Source organism: Leptopilina heterotoma, unplaced genomic scaffold (assembly GCF_015476425.1).
Source record: "Leptopilina heterotoma isolate Lh14 unplaced genomic scaffold, ASM1547642v1 Lhet_434, whole genome shotgun sequence".
NCBI lineage: Eukaryota > Metazoa > Arthropoda > Insecta > Hymenoptera > Figitidae > Leptopilina > Leptopilina heterotoma.
This window is the reverse complement of record NW_025111083.1, coordinates 1-24,809: the sequence shown is the minus strand read 5'-3', so window position 1 is coordinate 24,809 and position 24,809 is coordinate 1. Positions and strand designations below refer to the sequence as shown.

At 27.8% G+C, this 24,809-nt stretch overlaps 1 protein-coding gene across 1 annotated transcript in view; it reads left to right on the top strand.

Annotated features, from left to right (window-relative positions):
* The window catches only part of LOC122506794 (succinate dehydrogenase [ubiquinone] flavoprotein subunit, mitochondrial-like), a 42,028-nt gene extending 18,056 nt beyond the window's left edge, over positions 1-23,972 (top strand). The window contains exons 8-9 of the mRNA XM_043619113.1: positions 9,377-9,681; positions 23,318-23,972. Coding sequence (XP_043475048.1) covers positions 9,377-9,681; positions 23,318-23,404 — 392 coding nt within the window. The 3' untranslated portion in view covers positions 23,405-23,972. The remainder of the gene's footprint in view (positions 1-9,376; positions 9,682-23,317) is intronic.
* Positions 23,973-24,809: the final 837 nt, after the last annotated feature.

Genomic DNA, 24,809 nt, shown 5'->3' with positions numbered 1-24,809 from the left:
TAAGATTTTTACTTAGTAAAATTCATTTTCGACCCTGACTTTCACAACCACGCAATTGACTCAACGGCGAATTAGAGGAGTCGACGGTTGAAAATTTTGCTTCGCACGATCCGCCTTTTTTTTGTAATATCTCGGGAACCCGTTAATATTTTTTGCTGTTCTTGGTCTTTATTCAAAGCTCAGATTACAAGGAATAGTCTGTAAAAGTAACAATGTTTTCCATCAACTTTTCCAAATTTTGCCAGAAGTCAAAGTCAGGGTAAGAAATTTAAAAAAATGGAATTATTTTTTTGTGTTTATAACATGATATCTCGCTTCCTATTTATACAATACAAATGAAGATAGTGTCATTTCATTGAAAATTTAATAAGCTTTCCAATGCAATTTAGAAAAAGCATCTAGCTTTATTTTTGACTGAGTTATTACTGTTTTTGTGCGGGTGTGTTTTGTAGTAGCTCGAGGTGTTAGTGGTCACACAATTTCCGCCGGTAGTGTAATACCTGAATATATGTATTTAAAAAAGACTGAAACGAAATAAAACTATTAAAGTCAACATTAATAAATGTTTAGTTAGAAACATTTCAAAAGATTTACATAAACATTTTCTTAAAATCATTAAAATACATAAAAACGCAACGTTTCATGTGGAAATTCAAAATTTATGGTATGAAAAGCTTATAAGCTTTAAAATTTGAAAATTTCATACACATTTGAATTTGTCCGGATAATCGAAAATCCGGATAATGGGGTCTTAACTGTAATATGCAAAAGAAAAAACTTTAATATTAATTTTTATGACTCACGGTGGACTTGAAACTGATTTAACCCAAAAGTCATTGCACCTAGGATTTTTTTTTAATTTTAATTTTAGAGTATAAACAGATGATATTGCAACAAAAATTAAAATAATCGCCGGAGCCCTTTTTGAGAAACTTCAATTTTTCTTTTTAAAATAACGAAAATTCTTCAACAATTTTAATTTTCTGAAAAAACTCTTTAGAGGTCATGCATATATTACGTGATACATATTTTAGGTATTTTAGACCCCCCTCCCCCTGTGTGATACTTTTTTCTATAATTTCCATGAAAATCGTAAGAAAATGATTTTTTACATGTTTTTAAATCAATTTATCCCAAAGGTACTGGTATATCTTGATATTTTTGTCGATTTCGCTTATACAATAATATGAATGTATGATTGCACAACAAAAATAAAAATATTTGCTCAAAAATTTTTGCGAAATGATTTTATTTTGCAATAAGTAAAAAGAAACTTTCAATCAACAAAAAAGTAATAAAGAGAGAGTTTTTTCAGAAAATTAAAATTTTTGAAGTGAAATTGAATTTTCGTTATTTTAAAAAGAAAAATCGAAGTTTCGCGAAAATGGCTCCGGCGATTATTTTAATTTTTGTTACAATATCATCTGTTTACACTCTAAAATTAAAATTCACAAGAAAATTTAAGGTGCAAAGACTTTTGGGTTAAATCAGTTTCAAGCCCACCCTGGACTGTCTTAATCCACTGTAGTATGTTACGATACTTTTCTCGAAATCTACCGAAGTGATTTTAAATAAACCATTCGATTCTTTATCTAAAAATCTTAACAACAAACCTTTAAAATGTTACATTTTTACCCCGGTTATTTTCTATGGGGAAAAATTGACCAAAAAATGACGTTTTTTTACTTTTTAAGAAAAATGTGTATAAAAAAATTTTTAAACATGAAAAAGAATAGTTTTGGCGATTTCAGATAGAAGACGACAGGGAGTAAAAGTCATTCGCTTATTCTACTTCTATAAAGATAGCGTTCATTTTTACCCTTCGGCAATAATAATACATGAAAGATTAATAATACATTTTTACTCATTGGGGGCCATCCACATATTACGTCACACTTTAAGGGGAAGGGGGGGTCAAGCAATTTGTGACACCCTGCAGAGAAAATGGCGCTAATGTATATAATAGAGTGTGACATGGGGTACGGGGGGGTCAAAAATGACCAAAAATAGTGTGACGTAATATGTGGATGGCCCCTTGAGCAAAATAGCCGCCATTTTCATACGGTCAAAAGAATGAATGTTTTTTTACCCCCTATCGTCTGATATCTAAAAGCTCCATTTTTCTACTTGTGGAATAAAAAATTGATTGTAATAAAGATATTAAGGTGGTCTAAATTGAGATTAAGTAACATTTTTTAGTTGACCAGCAGCCACTATATCAAATTGGCGCTATCTCTTGGACCACTCACACATAAAATTGTCTGTTTTTTATAAATACATTTTTCAATAGGGTAAACGTACCACTTGTCGAGAGTGTATGCATTTTTCGAGTCAACAAATTCTGCTTTTGACTTAAACATGGAATTACAATTGAAATGCAGAAAATAATTAGCAGGGGAGACCGGGGCGTAATGGCTAACTTTTCACTCTTTGTGGTTTTAATCGGACATTTTTGTTCTAATTGAATGTTTATCTCCCAGAAAAGTTACTCTAGTATCTCAGCTTTTTTTTAAGACTACAAACGTCCCGATATGACTCTTACTTTTTATTCTACAACAGTTTTTCTGGAGCAATGCAGAGCTCCAAAATACGTCCCGAGCCGGGGCGTAATGAATAATGATTGCTAATTATTATCTACAGTTTCCAATCTTATTGTATATTGTAAATTAAGGTTCCTGGGTATTCCGTGAGTGCAATTTTTATTTAGCAATACTTCTCTTATCTCAATCTCGAATTGTCCCTTAAAAACAAACGTGTCAAGATCGAAACCTCGATTCAGTTTTTTTTTAAAGCTATGTTTGAAAAAAATAGAACGAAAAAACGAAAATTTTGAAAAGTTACTTTCGTATGTCAAAAATAGTTTTTCTACTATATTTCTTACAATAATGAATAAATATTAATGAAACTTCCGACAAACTTGCAGTATACCAAGTACAATAACTTGTCTATTGTGCGAAATTATTACGATTTACGGTTTTTAAACAAATTACAATTATTCATTACGCCCCTTAGCCATTACGCCCCGGTCTCCCCTATTATGCTTATTAAGTGTTATAAATGTCAAAGATAATATATTAATATTATATTCACAAATAAATTAAACATTTTAGATAATATTTTTACTTATTACCATGGTAACATCGACAAATGGAACAGCCTCCGCAATTGGTACACTTACCCTACTTATTTTCAAAAAATCTCATTTCGATATCTTTAATCATTCAGAACACACAGGAGAAACGACTCACGGGAAACCACATTTTTTAGGGGGAGACTTTTTGCGGATGCCTTAAATTAACTAAATAAAATAAATCCTTATTAATAAAATCAGATGTCTGTCTGTACATTGCTTAAAACTTCAAAATGTTAACATGATTAGTTATTATGGACATCAGGGATTCCAAAAATATTCTTAAAAAATTTAATGTATGTACGTATGTATGTACGTATGTATGTACGTATGTATGTACGTATGTCTGTCACAAAAACTTTGTACCCCAATCACACAAAAACATGTAAATCGATTTAAGTCCAACTTGGTAGGTTATTAGGTATTGACCCAAGGAAGGTTTATAAATTTACAGATTTAAAAAATATTAATTAGAACGGGAGATATTCAATTTCTTCAAAAAATTCAAAAAATCGAAAATTTCAAAATTTTTAATTTTTTCATGGATTGCTTTTAAAGTTTCTATACTTGAGTATCACATGTTATTTAGTCACATTTTAGCATAATTTTGCAAAAAATAAAGTCCTATAACTAATATGTAAGTATACAAATGTTTTCAAAAAATCAAAAATTTCAAAATTTTACATTTTTCATGGATTGCTTTTAATCTTTCTATATTTGAGTATTACATGTTATTCAGTCACATTTTAGAATAATTTTGCAAAAAATACTATCCTATAACTAAGATGTAAATATAAAAATATTTTCAAAAACTTCAAAAAATGGAAAATTTCCAAATTTCACATTTTTAATGGATAGCTTTTAAACTTTCTAAAATTCAATATTATATGTTATTTAGTCAGATTTTAGCATAATTTTGCAAAAAATACTATCCTATAAGTAAATATAAAAATATTTTCAATATCAAAAAATCGATACTAATTACTATGAAGTTTAATTCAGTAGTATTTTTGGAGTCTCTGATTATTATTTTGACGTAAAAATAGTGTAATTGAGAATTATTTATCAAATTAATCTAATATTTTCAAGAATTTCAGAAATATTGAAAATGCAAATTTTTTATGATTAAAATGATATTGCAGGATGTCAAGAAATTGTAAGTCACCTCTGATACAATACAAGCATATTATATGCCACTAGGCAAAAACTTATATGTTAAAACGTTTTTTTTATTTTAACTCTAGATTTAACTTTTAGAGATGTTTTGAGCAATGTAAAGACAAAAGTTAACACGGTGTCTATTTTATTTAACAAAATTTCCTGCTTTGTCCTTTTTCACGGTTTATCTTTTTTTTGTTAAATTTAAATTTACTTGATTTTATCCATAAATAAATCTACAAATGGCTATAAAAATTTACTTATTTTTATGAAAATACTCTTTCTTAAGTTCATATAAAATATAGATTATATTACTAGCTGTCGTACCCGTCTACGACAGTTTTTTGTTTCTACTAATACATTTAACAGGGTAACTACCAAACGGGGAAAACTGGAAAAAGCTGGGAATTTTCCAATCAAATTAAGAAAAAGTTTCATTATATTAATTCGCTTTTAAAAAATTGCTTTTTACTTTAATTTTTATTGATGTATAATATTTATGAAAACAGACCCGGGTCAAAATTTAAGCCCTACTTTCAGTCTAAAATATAGGTCTTATGTTAGGTTTTAGCAGTCGTAACCTTTGCGATACAATTAGTTCCAATTAGACTCTACTATAACTCCAAAAACTGGGTGGGAAATTTGATAAATTTTTAATGCATTAATTAAAGTACTAAAAATTGACAAATATTGTTCTCTGCATTTGAATTGGTTAAAATAACTAATTCGATAATAAAAAGTCAATCACTGATTCAAATAGTAATATTTTCCTACTGAAATAGCTATAATGGTACCTAACTAATTATTATTTTTTTCCGGTCAAATTAAATTCCTGAGCTATTTCCTTATTTTCCAAATTGGTAGACACACTGTTAAATGTATTGGTAGAAACTAAAACCCGTCGAAGACGGGTACGACAGCTAGTAATTAATATAAAGTAATAGGAAATAATTTTATTTATTTTAAAATGTTTCTAAAAAAAATCTGTTCGTTGCTTGAATACGGTATTTGGAGGTAAAATTTATTTAGAATGATAAATGAGAGTAATCTGTAGGGTGGTCATCAAGGTAGTCATATCCATTTTTACAAGAATTTGGCGAAAAAGTAGGAAAAATGAAGAAATAATGTTAAGTAATATGATGTTGAGTAATGTTTTTAGTTTAATCGCAGGCACTAGTTTGAATTGGCGCCACCTACCAGACCACCGACACATAGATCTAATAGCGAATTCGGTTATCTGCACCGGAGCACTTTGGAGTATTCGCTTTAGCAGCACTGCTCCGGCGCAGATCGTTTCGAGTATTCGTTTTGGCAGCACTGCTCCGGCGCAGATCGTTATTTGTGTTCGAATTAAGAAGTGTGCACTCTCAAGGATCGAAAGGTGCAACAAAATTTGCTCCCACAATTTTGTTAGTGCAGTTTAAAAAAATGTCAAGAGAAGCGGCAAATTTAAAAATTTCACTTCTAACAGATTTAATTGACACCTCTAGCGATAGTAGTGAAGACGAATTATGTTTTTTATAATGAATTTTGTATTTAGAGAAAGACTAACATTCAATATTTTAATATTTAATAAAAACAGTAAATAATTTTCAATATTTTTAAGATTTAAATAAAAATACTCATTATAAAGTAATTATTTGGTCTCAAAGAAATAACCTTTTCACTTATTTTATTATTGTTGTTGTTAGTAGTTCAAAATGTCAAATAATGTAAACAAAATTTATATCAGAAATATTATTCGATAATTTTGTGATTAACAATTCTGCTATATCAAAACATTGACCGAATAAGATTTTAAAATTCTAATAAAAATATCAAATTTTTTGCTTTTAAAAATATTATTTATGTATACATCATAAAATATTTAATTTTAAGTAAAATAATTTTACATTTAAGAAGAAAATATATTGCATAATATAATGTATAATAATATATATAATATAATAAATATAATATTATATTATATAAGTTTAATTAAATTTAAACTTCGCGCCAAACGAGCAGTGTATGCTTTACACCATAGCAGTTCATGTTGTGCTCCTGCTCCAAAAACAGTCGAACTTTGCCAGTGTTCATGACGTCATAGATTGCCTCAGAGTAGAGCACAGCTTTTTGAGAGCAGAGTAAACTATACTCCTACACCGAGCAAGATCGCTCTCGGAGCAGATAACCGAATTCGCTATAATTGTCTGCATGCTTGTCGCCATATTGTGTGTCACTTTCATTAAACAAGCAACTTTTTAAGTTTGTTTTTCAATACTTTTTTCAAAAATTACTTGTCAATATGGAGATGTTCTCTATCAGTAAGCTCTTCTTTAATTAAATCGGAAAATCTCAGCTCGATATCTTTTCTTACTTAAAAATGAGAAGACAAGCGGGAAACCACTTTTTTAGAGGGACATTTCCCGAATGCCCTTAAAGAAGCCATTTTGCGAAACAGACTGTATGTATGCAGTTTATAACAAAGCGAGCGTTAGTTTCTAATATTTCCGGGAGCATCTTAAAGGTGGAGTCCCACTATCTTGTTCACTCACATATTTTAATACCGTAGCATTTGAAGAGAAAACATACGAAAGAATAAACCGATTATAATATGTATCTGATACAATGTGGCGGACACACTTTTCAAACATTTAACCGATTTGCATTAAATTTATTATTTTATGGTTTTTGGGGTCGATGTAAAATTTTTATATCACCAAAATTTTTCCAGTGAAGCGAAAGAACAAAAAACATCTAAAACTTAATTATGAGTCAAAGAAGTAAAAATGAGAAATGAACTTAAAAAAAAAATTCATAACTGTTTTATTTTTTGTCGTGCAAAAAAGTATCTAAAGGAAAAGTTGTTTGTTTTTGCTCAAAATTTAAGGAAAAAAATCTATTTTTTTAAAAATTGTCAAAAATACAAAATTTTGTATTTTTTGACAAAATGAGCTGCCCATATCGAACTCTGGCTTCATTTTTATGGACTAAAAAAGTCCCCCAAATTGCAAATCGATTCATAAAAATTTACTCGAGTTATCGTGACGACAAAATATTCTACAAACAGACAGACACTTCTCTAAAAACCATTTTTTTTAATCAGGGGGTCATGAAACGTGAAGATTAATGAGTGCTTGGATACAACAAGGGGACGTACGCTCGGCGAGCCGCTTTAAAGTCAGTCAAAGGTACCGTAAAGTGTAAAAAATGAAAATTCAAAATTTTGAATTTTGAAAACTGCCATCTTATAGGAAATAAAAATGCGCATCTTTTTTTTCTTTGAAATTTCTTTGAATAATTAATATTTTTATATGATAATGGAAAAAATGTGATTAATTTTCAATGTTAAATTTCATTGAATTTTAAAATATAAATCGTCGTATCTCCGACAAAAATGAATGAATTCTTTTGATTTTTGGTATACAAATGCATTTGGACCTATAGAAGACGACAATATCACGAAAATGTTAAAAGCAATTAATTGTTTATTGATTTTTAATTGTTAATACTGACCGGTCAAAAATAATTTTTTCTTATCTTTGGCTGCAAAAAGTATGCGGGGAACTTTAAAATTCAAACAACTTCCAGTGAGACATTTGTTTATTACGATGTGAAGAAGTTTTCTGTAAAATTGCAGAAAGATTAGTTTTATATTTACAGAAATACAATAGTTTTAAGAAAAATGCTCGCGCCGCCAACGATCCCTACCGCACAGATTTTAAGGTTGGTTGCACTGTAAAGTTTTATTTATGTATAAATATATGTGTGTAATATTTGCATTGAATTATTTATTAACTATTACATACTATACAACATAGGTATACACTTTTTTAATAATTTTGTAAAATATTATGTGTATGAATATAAATATTACAAATAATTCTAGCAATATTTAATTAAATTAAGATTATTTCTGATATTTATTTTTGTTAGTATATCGTTTATTTACAACTCAATTTTTATCGACTCTATAATGTATTAAAACTATTACTCAATATGCTGCAACAACACTTAATGTCCTTTTTAATTACATACTATGTTGAATCTAGTATAATCTAATAATATCTATTAAAATATAATAGTTCAAAATATCACAATTGTCAAAAATTGTTTAAAATAAAAATTTTTCCTAGTTTTTAAACAATAATATTAACATCTAAAAACGTTTTATAAATTTAATAATGTTTAAAATAAAAACATTTCTTTTAACACAGTTATTAATCTTAATTTAATTAAATACTGCTAGAATTATTTGTAATATTTATATTCATACACATAATGTTTTACAAAATTATTAAAAAAGCTTATACCTATGTTGTATAGTATGTAATAGTTAATAAATAATTCAATGCAAATATTACACACATATATTTATACATAAATAAAACTTTACCGTGCAACTAACCTTAAAATCTGTGCAGTATAGAGATCGTTGGCGGCTCGAGCATTTTTCTTAAAACTATTGTATTTCTGTAAATATAAAACTAATCTCTCTGCAATTTTACAGAAAACTTCTTTACATCGTAATAAACAAATGTCTCACTGAAAGTTGTTTGAATTTTAAAGTTCCCTGCATACTTTTTGCAGCCAAAGATAAGAAAAAATTATTTTTGACCGGTCAGTATTAACAATTAAAAATCAATAAATAATTAATTGCTTTTAACATTTTCGTAATATTATCGTCTTCTATAGGTCCAAATGCATTTGTATACCAAAAATCAAAAGAATTCATTCATTTTTGTCGGAGATACAACGATTTATATTTTAAAATTCAATGAAATTTAACATTGAAAATTAATCACATTTTTTCCATTATCATATAAAAATATTAATTATTCAAAGAAATTTCAAAGAAAAAAAAGATGCGCATTTTTATTTCCTATAAGATGGCAGTTTTCAAAATTCAAAATTTTGAATTTTCATTTTTTACACTTTACGGTACCTTTGACTGACTTTAAAGCGGCTCGCCGAGCGTACGTCCCCTTGTTGTATCCAAGCACTCATTTATCAAAATTAGACATTGCTCAAAATCGCACAAATCCAAGACTTTCTCATTTTTGATGAGAATGTAATTATTAAATTTTTCCTTTATTTTTCATTTAGGTTGCAAAAAGATGAGTGATTTATATAAGAAAATGGACCAAGTAAAAGTTGCCGATCGATCTCTTATTTGGAATTCCGATTTAATTGAAACATTGGAGCTTCAAAATCTCATGATAAACGCAGTGCAGACAATAACGGCAGCTGAAAATCGAAAGGAAAGTCGTGGAGCTCATGCAAGGGAGGATTTCAAACAAAGAATTGATGAGTACGATTATTCAAAACCTTTGGAAAATCAACAACCTAAAGGCGTTGATCAGCACTGGAGAAAACATACTCTTACACACGTTGATATTAGAACCGGTCAAGTAAGTCATTTTTTCTAAATATTAACCATTTATTGAAACCTACCTAAATAATTTTATTTCGTTTATTTTCGTTATTATGGTCAACTTTTTTTCTTCTGATATTTTGTTTCTAGTTCATGTATTCATATATTTTTTAAAAGTAGATTCCGTTTTATTTATATTTCAATTGTATTTAAAAATTAAATTTAAAAATAATTTAATTACAATAATTCAATTTTTTTATTTAATTTAAAAGAAAAATTCACATTAATGATATTAAACAATTTTAAACATTCAATGACCTAAAATTTCAATTATTAATTTGAAATAATTAAAACATTTTTATTTATATAACATTGTAATGAATGATAATTGTGTGGATTGCTCGTCGGTCAGGGTTCGATAAAAATTTTAACATTTTAATTACAGAATCGAAACTTCAAAATATATTTACAAAACACAAATAAAAGTACAAAGAATTAACTATACTCATCTGCGCGGAGACGAGAAAAACGACGTAAACGTAATATCGCGAATATTAACAAAGTACGTAAAGCGACATAAATTCGTACGTTAACCGTGATTTCGACGACGTTGACGATTAGTTTAATTTACAATAAAAAACAATTAACGTGCGAAAGGCGGATTTCCGTAAAAATAAGTAACGCGGCGAGTTACAACAAAATAAACGACATAATTACATTACAAGCGACGATGACTTTCGACAACGGTGCCGACAGTTTCGTGGGAGAGAGCGTTACAGGACCTGAAGTAACACCTCTTCAGCCCTGTTTGCGGTAAAACTGCTTGTGGTAATACCACTTTCCCCTCATTGTGGTAAAACCACTTCGAGAGCTCCTACTGCGGTAACACCGCTTCGAGAAGTGGCGCTCTCGGACCGTGCATTCGGGGTCCTCGGTTCGCTTGGCGCTGGAGGGAGAAGGTCTCAGCGGGGAGAGACTTCCTCGCTCGCGATTGGCTGAGCGCACGCGCACTATCGGCGCTCAGGAGCGTATACAAATTTCGTGCGTCGAATAAAACATTTTCGGTATTTTTGATAAATAAAACAAATATTCAGTTCGATTTAATTGTCTTCCGTCACAACATATATATTTTATTTTCGTTTGAATTTGTTATATTTAATTTATAAGTTAGAAAAATTATAAAGATAGTGTTTTCTAATAACGGATTTAAAAAATTTAACGCTTTAAACAATATTAATTTTAATACTCATTTATTAGAGAAATAATAGGACAAATCAAGGGTTCTGTACACCAAAATTAAACTCCTTTTTTATAAAAAAATATATGGGAAAGAAATATGATTAATTAAAAGAAAGAAATACAAATTAGGAAAGAAAGAAATCGATTAAATAACAATATCCCCCCTTTTAAATAGTACATATATAAACCTATTCAGATGAAATTCATATACATATTCTCACATCAAGATTACAAGAAAAATATACACTGTAAAAAAAGGGAGTTAAATTTTAACTCCCCCGGGGGGTCTGTAAAAGTCGCACCCATTGGGAAGTTAATGCCAGGGGAGTTAAATAAAGAGAGTTAAAATTTCACACCCAAATGCAAACTCCCTAAGGAAAAAATAACTCGCGCGGGTGTTGAATGAAGGGAGTTAGAAATTAACTCTCTTTAGGAGTTGATTTTTAACTCGAAAAATTTCACTCCCAACTCCCGAGTCCGTTAACTCCCTAAATTTTTTACAGTGTAGTATTATTCTATAATGTAATATGAATATTCTGTAATCTAAACGTAAAACAACATAATTATGTGTGTACCGAAATTCAGCCCAATAGGTCACGACATGTAGAAGTGAAGCAGGACAGGTAGGCCAGTCGGTGAGTGCAAAAAGTGCACAAAAGTGCAACTTGAAAAGTCTCAATAGTTTCTTGTAGTTTGGGGGCCCCATATAAGAGCCCCATGGTTTGCTCTCGATTTCCGGTTGCAAAAAATAGTGTAAACAATCGTCAAAGTTCGAGAAACGTAGTTTTTCGATGACCCTTGCTTCCGGTTAAATTTTAGAGGAAAAAGTTATTATTTAAAGTTGTAGAGCCTAAAAATACCTTTCAAATGATTGGTCATACGTTGAAAAAGGTTAATTAGTTTAGTTGCAAATGAATTTAAACCATTAAAAATAGCACTTTTTTAATTGTTTAATAACTTTGTTAATAATTATTGAATTTGTTTACAACTCACCAGGAATATTCTCCTTGCGAAGCTGAATAAATTAAAAAAAAAGTCAACTCGATCGGACAAATAGTTTATGTTTTATTCCATTTGTTAACTAAAAACATGAAATTTTTCAACAGAATTTCCCCACTTTTGGACCTGCGAATTTCGTTTTTTTTTTCTTCGAGAGTACAGTTTAGGAGTCAAACTTTGATTCCATTTAAATGGGAAATTGATTTTTCTTATCTAAGTGCATAATAATAGACGTGAAAAAAGGGTATGTTTTTTTGACATAAACAAATGGAATAACTCAGTCAATTTTCACTTTATCGATTTAGTGTAAAGGGAATTAAATTTCATTCGTTTTCACAAAACTTTTCCAAAAAAAAATCCGACCTAGCTTTAAGGAGGGGGGAGTTAGTTTATTTTTTTCAAAAAATTCCTGACTAGTTAATTATCAATATTTTTAATTGCAATTCATACCACTTATAGTTCAATGTAGGGGAGTGTAAGGTATGGTGGCGTGTAAGGTATGGTGGCGCACTTGTCAAATCTGGCATGTAACGTCACATCTGAAGCGCCTTATCACTATGGTCGATGTCTTTTATCGTGATGACATTTTATATGCAGTAGTATTAATGATCAAACGCGTGCTTTGTACTTTAAGTGATTTTGAATAAAAAAAGTAGTGAAAAAAAGAAAAAAAGTTTTATTGGATATGTGTGTTAACAGGTGCCAGAGTGAAGATTTTTTGAAAATTGAGTCTGGTAAATGTATGGAACGTATTGTTTAGACCTTGGACAACAGTTTTTTGTATTTTACATTTTTCTCAATTCGCGCTGTATGAAAGTAACACCATCATATTTTCATCAATAGCTTGTAAGGTATGATGGCGCAATTTTTGCAACGTACAGTGGCGGATCATTTTTTGCACGAGTTTCAATTGTCTTTGCATTTTTTGTGTACTAATGCCTCATGTGCTCCAACGCAACAATTCTCGAATATGTGACACTTGCGGTCTTCTCTTATTCTAGTTGCGTTAAAACAGCCACCAGCTACTTCACATGTCCAAAATTGTAACCATAACTGAAGTGAAACTTTTTTTCTATAATGTAAAATCATCAGTTTTCTCTACTTTTGTTATTTTTCATCATTTCTAGTAGTTTTAAAAAATAATTTTAACATCTACATAATATTTTAGTTAAATACACCAAATGCGCCATCATACCTTACAACTTTCAAAAATAAAAAAAATCAGTTTTTTGCGCCAAGAGCTGTAAAATTTCACTGAATTTAAATTTTAACCGCCGCTTCTGACAGAAATATGCTTAATAGATGTCAGCAACTGCCTGCTTTTGAAATTTTGAAAAATATTGTTTTTTGAGAGAGAGAGACGCAAAAAAGAAAGTGTCCGCCACCATACCTTACACTCCCCTATGTATTTTATGAAAAAAAATTGGACATAAGGTTTTGTGCATTTATTTTTAATTTATATCAAGTAAAAGTAAATGTATCCTTTTTTCAACCTCTGAACGTCGGAGTGGGGGTACTCGAAGGAGCGTGATTCTCGCCGCCACAACTCAATTCAGCCTTTCAAATTTGCAAAAATGGTCATAACTTCGTTAATTATTTACCGATTTTAATGATTCTTTTTTTCATTTGATGTATTGTTTTACGCTGAATCCAAAAATGATTTTATATTTTTTTAAAATACAATATTTTTAATAATAAAAACAAAAAATTTTTTAACGAAAAATTTTTAATTATTATTTATAACATTTGACAAACAATTCTTTTCGTACATATAATTCCATTGAATTCAAAAAAATATTATAACAAAAAAAAATTAAAATTAATTATATATAAGCTTGTAGCATTAGGTTGACATATGCACGCCTGTTCAACTATCAATACAACGATGCTTCACACTTATATAAAAATAATTTGAATTTTTTTATGTCATAATATTATTTTGAATTCAATGGAATTATATGAACGAAAAGAATTTTTTGTCAAGAGTTATAAATAATAATTAAAAATTTTTTGTTAAAAAAATTTTTGTTTTTATTATTAAAAATATTGCATTTTAAAAAAATATAAAATCATTTTTGGATTCAGCGTAAAACAATACATCAAATTAAAAAAAGAATCATTAAAATCGGTAAATAATTAACGAAGTTATGACCATTTTTGCAAATTTGAAAGGCTGAATTGAGTTGTGGCGGCGAGAGTCACGCTCCTTCGAGTACCCCCACTCCGACGTTCAGAGGTTGAAAAAAGGATACATTTACTTTTACTTGATATAAATTAAAAATAAATGCACAAAACCTTATGTCCAATTTTTTTCATAAAATACATACATTGAACTATAAGTGGTATGAATTGCAATTAAAAATATTGATAATTAACTAGTCAGGAATTTTTTGAAAAAAATAAACTAACTCCCCCCTCCTTGAAGCTGGTCGGATTTTTTTTGAAAAAGTTTTGTGAAAACGAATGAAATTTAATTCCCTTTACACTAAATCGATAAAGTGAAAATTGACTGAGTTATTCCATTTGTTTATGTCAAAAAAACATACCCTTTTTTCACATCTATTATTATGCACTTTGATAAGAAAAATCAATTTCCCATTTAAATGGAATCAAAGTTTGACTCCTAAACTGTACTCTCGAGGGTCATTCCAGCGAAAATCGTCTAGAGCTGGTTGCTCGATGATTTCCGAAATGGCTGTAATTGAAATATAATGTTATTTAATACAATTTGATTCCTATTTGCGGGTTTTTATCACCAAAAATGTTTTAATTCTCCGTAAATAAGTTTTTTAAATATTTAGCAGGTTACGCTGCCAAACATAACCCATTTTACAACAACTCAGTAAAAGTTATTGTAAAATGAAAAAAAATACTTTTTTTTATTATTTTAAGTATATTTTTACTAAATACAATAAAATAAACGTAAATTATCACAAAAGTACTCACAGAAATAGTTAAATCGGTATTTTTTGATCTGGCAAAGTATTATGAAGGTCTTTTTCTTTTACGTATATCTCCTGTGGAGAAAAAGGAATTTCAATAAAACCTTTTGAATTTAATTCTTACTAATATTATAATTCCGTTTTAATTGAAATTTTCGTGGGCACTCTACTCGTTATTTTTTTATTAAACTTTAAAAATTGTGTAAATTTAACCTATTTTTCGTTGAATTTTTGTTTTCACGATTGAACTGAAGTTCATCACTTTAAATTTTGTACTTGTACAATTTAATTCTTTGGTTATCGTTTTTATAAAGATTAAATTTGAAAGCTTTAAGTTTGAAACTATTATTGAGTTAATTGGTAGGTGGTCACTTTTTCTAAAAAATATTTTCTAATCCTTTTTGTCTAAAAAAGCGATTTCTAATGAAATCTGTTTTCTAAAAAAAGTTTTTCTAACAAGTTTTGATTTCTAATAAAGTTTTTCTAAAAAGTTATTATTTCTAATATTTATTTTCCTAAAATTTGAAAAATTCTATAATTTTGATAAAAGTTAGAAAATTGTTAAAAAGACTAAGATTAAGAAATAAAAATTATTTTGCAAATTTTCTGTTTCTTAATCACAATTCTGTTTATAAAATTATAAGTTTCTATTTGAAAAAGAAGACAATTTTGTTTATAAAATTACTATTTTTTATGACAATGTATTACCAAAATTCTGTTTTCTTGAAAAAAAAAATAATTTGCATTATTTTTAAACTAAAAGTTCCAAAATTAATTTACTTATAAAACACTTTTTTAGAAATTTTGAAATATATCTTTACGAAAAAAATTCCTATAATTTCTATTTGTTAATTACTATTTTTTACTTCATTATTTTAAAGTTTTGTTAGAAAATTTGCATAATTTCTATTTTTACTATAATTTTTTAATTAAATCTCAAGTATTTTTTTTAAACAATTAAAAAATTTTCATTTTTTAATCATATTGATTATCATTACAAAAATTGAATATTGTTAAAAAATAATTTTTTAAATTACCTTTATTAGAAAAAGAAATTTTTAGAAAATGATCTTTATTAGAAGAAAGAAAATTAGAAAATCACCTTCAGTAGAAAAAAGTTTTTTAGAAATTCACCTTTATTAGAAAAATAATTTTTAGAAAATAAAAAATTAGAAAATACATTTTAGAAAAACTGTATCTCAACCAGTTAATTATATATTATTTAAAAGTTTTTTATATATTAATAATTAAAATATAGATTATATTATGAATTAACTCCAACGTACTTTTTTTTGTAATTTGTACATTTTTGCTGTTTGCTGATTCCGACACGTGTTTGGTTTTAATAGTTTCGGATGACAAAGGGATAAAGCAATGCAATTTTCTTGTTCCAGAAATTGTTGCAGCTGATTTGTAACGATTTTTTAATTTTTTATCGACTCTTGTAACTTCTTTATCTTGTACTTTAATAAAAGTTATTCCTTCGATTTTATCGACACAAAATTTAAACAAATCTTCCAAACACATAATCGTTTCCTTTCCACCAATTCTTTGTAAGGACGCTTTTCTGACCAATCGTTTCACTGTGCCTCCGATTCCATCACATGGGCTTTTTCCGTGAGATGTGGCAAAAAAGTGCCATTCTGCATCAATGCCGAAGTCATTTTTATGATTACTTAAATTAATGAAATTTTTAAAATTTTTATATTGGCTTGCAGCGCCATCAGAAAAATAAATAATCTTCTCCAAGCTTGCCAATATTTCTTTTAATTTTTCAATTAATTTAATTTGAAAAGCGTATACTGCTGATGTTGAGTGTTCTGAAGTGTCGGATAAAACGCAAAAACTAGTCGATTCAATTTTACTGCCCTTTTTGTAATAAACTACAAAAGGGTGCAAAGTGGCCTGACTGTTAAGCCAAAAGTGACTTTGGATGGAATCTTGAACTACGTATGTCAAATTTTGAGCGAAATCGCATAATACTAAACATTCCAGGTTTTCAATCAAATCCCCTTTTCTTTGCCTTAAAAATTCCGCTTGACGTTTTGCTATAAAGTGATGTTCTTTTAATTCAATTAAATTTGATGCTAAAGTATCTACAAATTCTTCCGAAGTTTGCACGATATCTATTAAATCACAGGTCTTATCCATACTCAACCATTTCTTATATTTCAACTGCACTCCATCACTAACATACTTTTCAATGTTTCCATGCACAATTTCAAAATCAGGACACTTACTACATTCTCCCAACATACATGCTTCATTTGCAGTATCACAAGAAGTATAATTTAAAAAGTGTCTGTAATCGTGACTAGTTTTTAATGGCATAATCATCAATTTTATATTTTCATGGAATGAACATACACATACAGAATGTGTTCCAGATGATCCAGCAAAAATACACCATTTTGGTTTCAATGCAGCAAAACTTGAAAAGCCTATTTCGATTTCGGGGTTAATTTTCTTAAAATGATCGAATATTTCCTTTAAAGAAAAAAGAAGTAAACGCTTTTGCTTCTTTTCTTTGCTTCCTTGTTCATTACGAATTGAAATGTAATCTTTCATGCCTGGGCAAATTCTACTATTCTCTTGGTCTTCATAAAAGTTTTTAATTATTTCTTTTTGTTCTTCCGTGATTTTTTTTATATCTTTGTGCTCAATTTCTGGAAAGAGGCCATACTCATTAGTTAATTTCCTAGACTTTTTTACCAAATATTCGCTAACATTAAATTCTTTTGCAACTTTTGCTATAGACCAAGATTTAGGTTGAAAACTCAAAAATTTAATTTTTTCTTCCAAATTATTACACGAATTTATTTTTAATTTTAATTGTTCTAAAAGATCTAAATAATCATTTGCAAGTTGTTGAATGTCAAGAGTCAAATCATTATTAATAGGAGCTTCCAGTCTTAATCCTGAAGATTTATTAATTATCCCCCTAAATTCACACAAATTTTCCGTAGTTGCATTCTCGACTTTTCGTTCTCTTTGAATTTGATTTAATTTAATCATTTTCGATGGTGACAATCCTAGATTTAAATACGTATTAATATTATTTTCTTCTTCAGGAATATACTCGGAGTCGTTTTTATCCATTCTTGTTTCTTCTTCTTCTTCTTCTTCTTCTTCTTCTACAGTTTCTTCATCAATTATCGTTATTTTTTTTCTACATTGTGTGCAAATGGATGTACCGGGTATTAAAGTAAATTTTTCATGCTCAGTTATCTTAGTTACTGCTCGTAAATTCCTAGTTACGCTTTTTACATGTATCTTGAAAGGATCACAGCACTTTTTTCCAAAAAAGTTGGCAAACTTTTTCAAATATTTACACTCATGAAAATTACAAATTGTGTCCCTAGAATTTTTTACTCGATTGTCAGTTCTTAAGGTTATTAATCGTCGATCTAAATCACTCAATTCATATATACATTTTAACGATTTATTATTATCCAGTCCTTTACACTCTTCTTGCATTTCAATTCCTACACGACACTGCATTATATTGAATTTATTTATGAACAATAAATATTAAATCTTCGGCTACTTATTGACAGCTTATGTCAATTATATTTTTTACACTATGAAATTGTATATTTATCAATCAATTTTTTAAAAAATGAAATACACAAAAAACTGATTGTAAATAAGGTACAAAAAGACTACGCATTTAATATTTATTTTAATACCCGGTACATTTATTTGTTTGGTAATTGAAAAATGTTACGCATAAAAAAGAAAAAAATGCATATATTTCAATTTTAATAACAAAATTTTATAAATAGAAAGAGAATAGCAGAATGTTACGCTTAAATTTTATCACGAATTTAAACACTTTTAAAGCTAAAATATATAAATGAAAAATTTTTGTCATATAACATTATTCAATAACAATTAGAAAATATATTTTTAATTTTATACATTACTAGCTGTCGTACCCGTCTTCGACGGGTTTTAGTTTCTACCAATACATTTAAGTTTCTACCAATCTGGAAAATCAGGAAATAGCTAGGGAATTTAATTTGACCGGAAAAAAATAATAATTAGTTACCATTATAGCTATTTTAGTAGGAAAATATTACTATTTGAATCAGTGATTGACTTTTTGTTATCAAATTAGTTATTTTAACCAATTCAAATGCAGAGAACAATATTTATCAATTTGTAGTACTTTAATTAATGTATCAAAAAAATTAAATTTTCCATACAGTTTTTGGAGTTATAGTAGAGTCTAATTGGAACTAATTGTATCGCAAGTAGACCCTACGTTACGACTGCTAAAACCTAACATAAGACCTAAATTTTAGGCTGAAAGTAGGGCTTAAATTTTGACTCGGGTCTGTTTTCATAAATATTATACATCAATAAAAATTGAAGTAAAAAGCAATTTTTTAAAAGCGAATTAATATAATGAAACTTTTTCTTAATTTGATAGGAAAATTCCCGGTTCGGCATATTCCAAGCTTTTTACAGTTTTTCCCGTTTGGTAGATACCCAGTTAAATGTATTAGTATAAACAGAAAACTGTACGACAGCAAGTAATACAATCTATATTTATATGAACTTAAGAAACAGTATTTTCATAAAATAAGTAAATTTTTATAGCCATTTGTAGATTTATTTATGGATAAAATCAAGTAAATTTAAATTTGACAAAAAAGAGATAAACCGTGAAAAGTTTGGACAAAGCAGGGAATTTTGTTAAACAAAAATAGACACCGTGTTAACTTTTGTCTTTACATTGCTCAAAACATCTCTTAAAGTTAAATCTAGAGTTAAAATGAAAAAACGTTTTAACATGTAAGTTTTTGCCTAGTGGCATAATATGCTTGTATTGTATCACAGGTGACTTACAATTCTTGACATCCTGCGAAATCATTTTAATCATAAAAAATTTCCATTTTCAATATTTCTGAACTTCTTGAAAATATTAGATTGATTTGATAAATAATTTTGAATTGCACTATTTTGACATCAAAATATTAATCATAGAGACTCCAAAAATACTACTGAATTATACTTCATATAGTAATTAGTATCGATTTTTTGATATATTGAAAATTTTTTTATATTTCTTGTAGGATAGTATTTTTTGGAAAATTATGATAAAATCTGACTAAATAACATATAATATTCATTTTTAGAAAGTTTAAAAGCTATCCATTAAAAATTGTGAAATTTGGAAATTTTCCATTTTTCAAGTTTTTGAAAATATTTTTATATTTACATCTTAGTTGTAGAATAGTATTTTTTGAAAAATTATGCTAAAATGTGACCAAATAACATGTAATACTCAAATATAGAAAGTTTAAAAGCAATCCATAAAAAAATGTAAAATTTTGAAATTTTCGATTTTTTGAAAACATTTTTATACTTACATATTAGTTATAGGACTTTATTTTTTGCAAAGTTATGCTATAATGTGACTAAATAACATATAATACTCAAGTATATAAACTTCAAAAGCAATCCATGAAAAATAAAAAATTTTGAAATTTTCGATTTTTTGAATTTTTTGAAAAAATTGAATATCTCCCGTTCTAATTAATATTTTTTAAATCTGTAAATTTATAAACCTTCCTTGGGTCAATACCTAATAACCTACCAAGTTGGACTTAAATCGATTCACATGTTTTTGTGTGATTGGGGTACAAAGTTTTTGTGACAGACAAACATACATACATACATACATACATACATACATACATACATACATTAAATTTTTTAAGAACATTTTTGGAATCTCTGATGTCCATAATAACTAATCATGTTAACATTTTGAAGTTTTAAGCAATGTACAGACAGACATCTGATTTTATTAATAAGGATTGAGTTAATATTATTACAAATACAATTCATTATAGTTATTATTAAATTAAATTTATATTAAAAAAATGTATGTGTAAGTAATTTCCCCACAAATGTAAATTATAAAATAAATTCAAAATTCCATACTTTTAAAATTAATTTTTTTTTCCGAAAGACAAAGTGATGAACTTCAGTTCAATCGTGAAAACAAAAATTCAACGAAAAATATGTTAAATTTACACAATTTTTAAAGTTTAATAAAAAAATAACGAGTAGAGTGCCCACGAAAATTTTAATTAAAACGGAATTATAATATTAGTAAGAATTAAATTCAAAAGGTTTTATTGAAATTCCTTTTTCTCCACAGGAGATATACGTAAAAGAAAAAGACCTTCATAATACTTTGCCAGATCAAAAAATACCGATTTAACTATTTCTGTGAGTACTTTTGTGATAATTTACGTTTGTTTTATTGTATTTAGTAAAAATATACTTAAAATAATAAAAAAAAGTATTTTTTTTCATTTTACAATAACTTTTACTGAGTTGTTGTAAAATGGGTTATGTTTGGCAGCGTAACCTGCTAAATATTTAAAAAACTTATTTACGGAGAAGTAAAACATTTTTGGTGATAAAAACCCGCAAATAGGAATCAAATTGTATTAAATAACATTATATTTCAATTACAGCCATTTCGGAAATCATCGAGCAACCAGCTCTAGACGATTTTCGCTGGAATGACCCTCGAAGAAAAAAAAACGAAATTCGCAGGTCCAAAAGTGGGGAAATTCTGTTGAAAAATTTCATGTTTTTAGTTAACAAATGGAATAAAACATAAACTTTTTGTCCGATCGGGTTGACTTTTTTTTTAATTTATTCAGCTTCGCAAGGAGAATATTCCTGGTGAGTTGTAAACAAATTCAATAATTATTAACAAAGTTATTAAACAATTAAAAAAGTGCTATTTTTAATGGTTTAAATTCATTTGCAACTAAACTAATTAACCTTTTTCAACGTATGACCAATCATTTGAAAGGTATTTTTAGGCTCTACAACTTTAAATAACAACTTTTTCCTCTAAAATTTAACCGGAAGCAAGGGTCATCGAAAAACTACGTTTCTCGAACTTTGACGATTGTTTACACTATTTTTTGCAACCGGAAATCGAGAGCAAACCATGGGGCTCTTATATGGGGCCCCCAAACTACAAGAAACTATTGAGACTTTTCAAGTTGCACTTTTGTGCACTTTTTGCACTCACCGACTGGCCTAAGGGTGATATTTGGGAATTTTCTTTTTAAAGTAAGTTTATCATTTTTTCGAATTGTCATTTTTACGAAATGTCACTGTTGCGAATTGTCATTTTTGGGAAAATTGCTATAGTAAATCTATATATGCATACAAGTTTACTATAGCAATTTTCGCAAAAATGACATTTCGTAAAAATGACAATTCGAAAAAATTGCAGTTTGCATAAATGACAATTCGCAAAAGTGACAATTCGTAAAAATGGCAATTCGCAAAAATGATATTTCGTAAAAATGACGTTTCGGAACAATAACTGTTCGTAAAAATGACAATTCGTAAAAATGATATTTCGCATAAATGACTTTTCGCAAAAGTGTCAATTCGTAAAAATGGCGTTTCGCAAAAGTGACATTTCGTTAAAATGACAACTCGAAAAAATGACATTTCGGAACAATAACTGTTCGCAAAAGTGACAATTCGTAAAAATGGCAATTCGCAAAAATGATATTTTGTAAAAATGACGTTTCGGAACAATAACTATTCGTAAAAATGACAATTCGTAAATATGATATTTCGTAAAAATGGCGTTTCGCAAAAGTGGCATTTCGTTAAAATAACAGTTCGGATAAATGCAATTCGGTAAAATGACAGTTCGGTCAAATGACATTTGGGGAATAATCATGCGCTTCATTTTCCTTTCTAGTTCGCAAATATGACAGCCAATCAGGTTTGCTATATTTTTCCTGTAACCTACACTTAAAGTTGAGTATGTGTACCGAATTTTAGCTCACTAGGTCATGATATGTAGAAGTTAAGGTGGGGGGACAGGATCATTTGTCGTAATTTTTTCTGAAAAAATCGTTTTCATTCAGTGCTAGTTCGTAACTATGACTTTTAATCGGATTCGCTATGTTTTTCCTGTAATCTAGAAGTGAAAATACGTATCTGTACCGAATTTCAGCTCACCAGGTTGAGATATGTAGAAGTTAAGGGGGGGCAGCCTATTCTGAGTGTCTGGGACGGACACACGAGTGATTTCATAAGGGTTCCGTCAGTACACCTACGGTGTACGGAACCCTAAAAAGATTTAAAAATCTTAAATAATTTGTAAATTTCTTGAAATACAATATTTATTTTATTACAATTTAAAATAATTCGATTATTTTTGTTTTTAAAAATTTTGCTACAATAAATTATCAAAAAATTAATCTTAATTCAATTTCTTAATAAAATATTTTTAAAAAATTTGATTTTTCAAACACAGTTAATATTTAATTATTAAAAAAAATGTAGGTAAGAAAAATATAAAAATTCTAATATCTAGGATCTAGGAAATAGAAATTACTTTATGTGATTGAATTTTTAAAAGATCCTTTTAATAATTATAAAATTTAGTATTTTTAACACGATTTTCAATTGATTTTTTTTAATTTGTAGGTGACAATCGATTATAGACCAGTAATTGATGAAACGCTTGACTCACAAGAATGTAAAACAGTACCACCAGCAATTCGTTCATATTAGAAAACTTTGAGGAATTATGCATTAAAAGAAGCAAAAAAAAAAGAAAAGAAAACAAAATGTTAGTTTAAAATTTTTCTTACCAGATTATCTGGTTAAATGATGTGAATTGTACGTGCGTCGAATATCAACTGCAATGTGAGTCTCGGTTTGAGAACTCCAATGCGACCCAATTATTGCTAACCACACCAATCATTTTTCACTAACAAGCAATGATCTAATTTATTCTCTCGATTGTATTTCGTTGTGCACCAAAGTGTAATTCTTGTCAGTACTTGAATACGTTTTACGTGATCAAGCTCAACTTTTTTCTAGGATGCTGGTGCTGAATTTCATTTCAAAATGATTGAAAACAAAAAAATAAATTGATTCTTTAAAAAATGGAAGAATAAAAGAGCCCAGTCGTTCTCCGAAATATTATGAAGGCTGTATAATATAAGAATTAAGGAATTATACATAAAAAAATAATGTCGATCTTACTTTACACGCCTTTTAAGGAGATATTTATATTCCTTTATATATTTTCCAGATTTTGTTTTGAAAACTTTTATCGAATTTTTTAGAAATTGTTTTCTTTTTTGAGATATAAATATATATATATATATATATATATATATATATATATATATATATATATATATATATATATATATATATATACAGTGCCGCTCAATAACTTTTGCCCACCCTACAGCGATTGAGAGCTGTACAAAAAGTTTTGTATTTTGTTTATTATTAAAGATAAAAAGCTTAAAAAGGTCTCTTTTTAAAGCTCTTTTCCTGAGCTTTAACACTGTATAAAATAAAAATTAAAAAAATTAATTTGTTAATGTTTAAAAAATGTTATTGCAACATAAAATTTTTCGTTTTTTTTTGTTTTTTTAAAGTGATACAGTTTGTTAGGAAATGGTCGCATTTTAATCCCATATATATTTTCTGAAAGCTAGTTTTATCACCTTTAAAGTGCATTTTTTAAAAATTTTATACGATAATTTTTAAGAAAAATATGATTTTTTGTTTAAAAAAATAGCAATTTCTTCCAATTGTTGACAACTCAAAAACGGTTACTTTAGGAAAAAATTTTTAAGAACATAAATTATTCCTTTTTATGTGCAGAATTAGAAAAAAAATATTAAAAATTTTTTTTTTCAAAAAATTTTTTTTGACTTTTTTTGAAAAAAAAATTTTTTTTCAATTGTCGATAACTCAAAAACGGTTACTTTAGGAAAAAAATTTTTAAGAACATAAATTGTTCCTTTTTATGTGCAGAATTAGAAAAAAAATATTAAACATTTTTTTTTCAAAAAATTTTTTTTGACTTTATTTGAAAAAAATTTTTTTTTTTCATTTTTTTATATTTTTTAGTTTTAATTGTAGAAAAACGCAAAAAACTTTTTTTTGTTTTAAA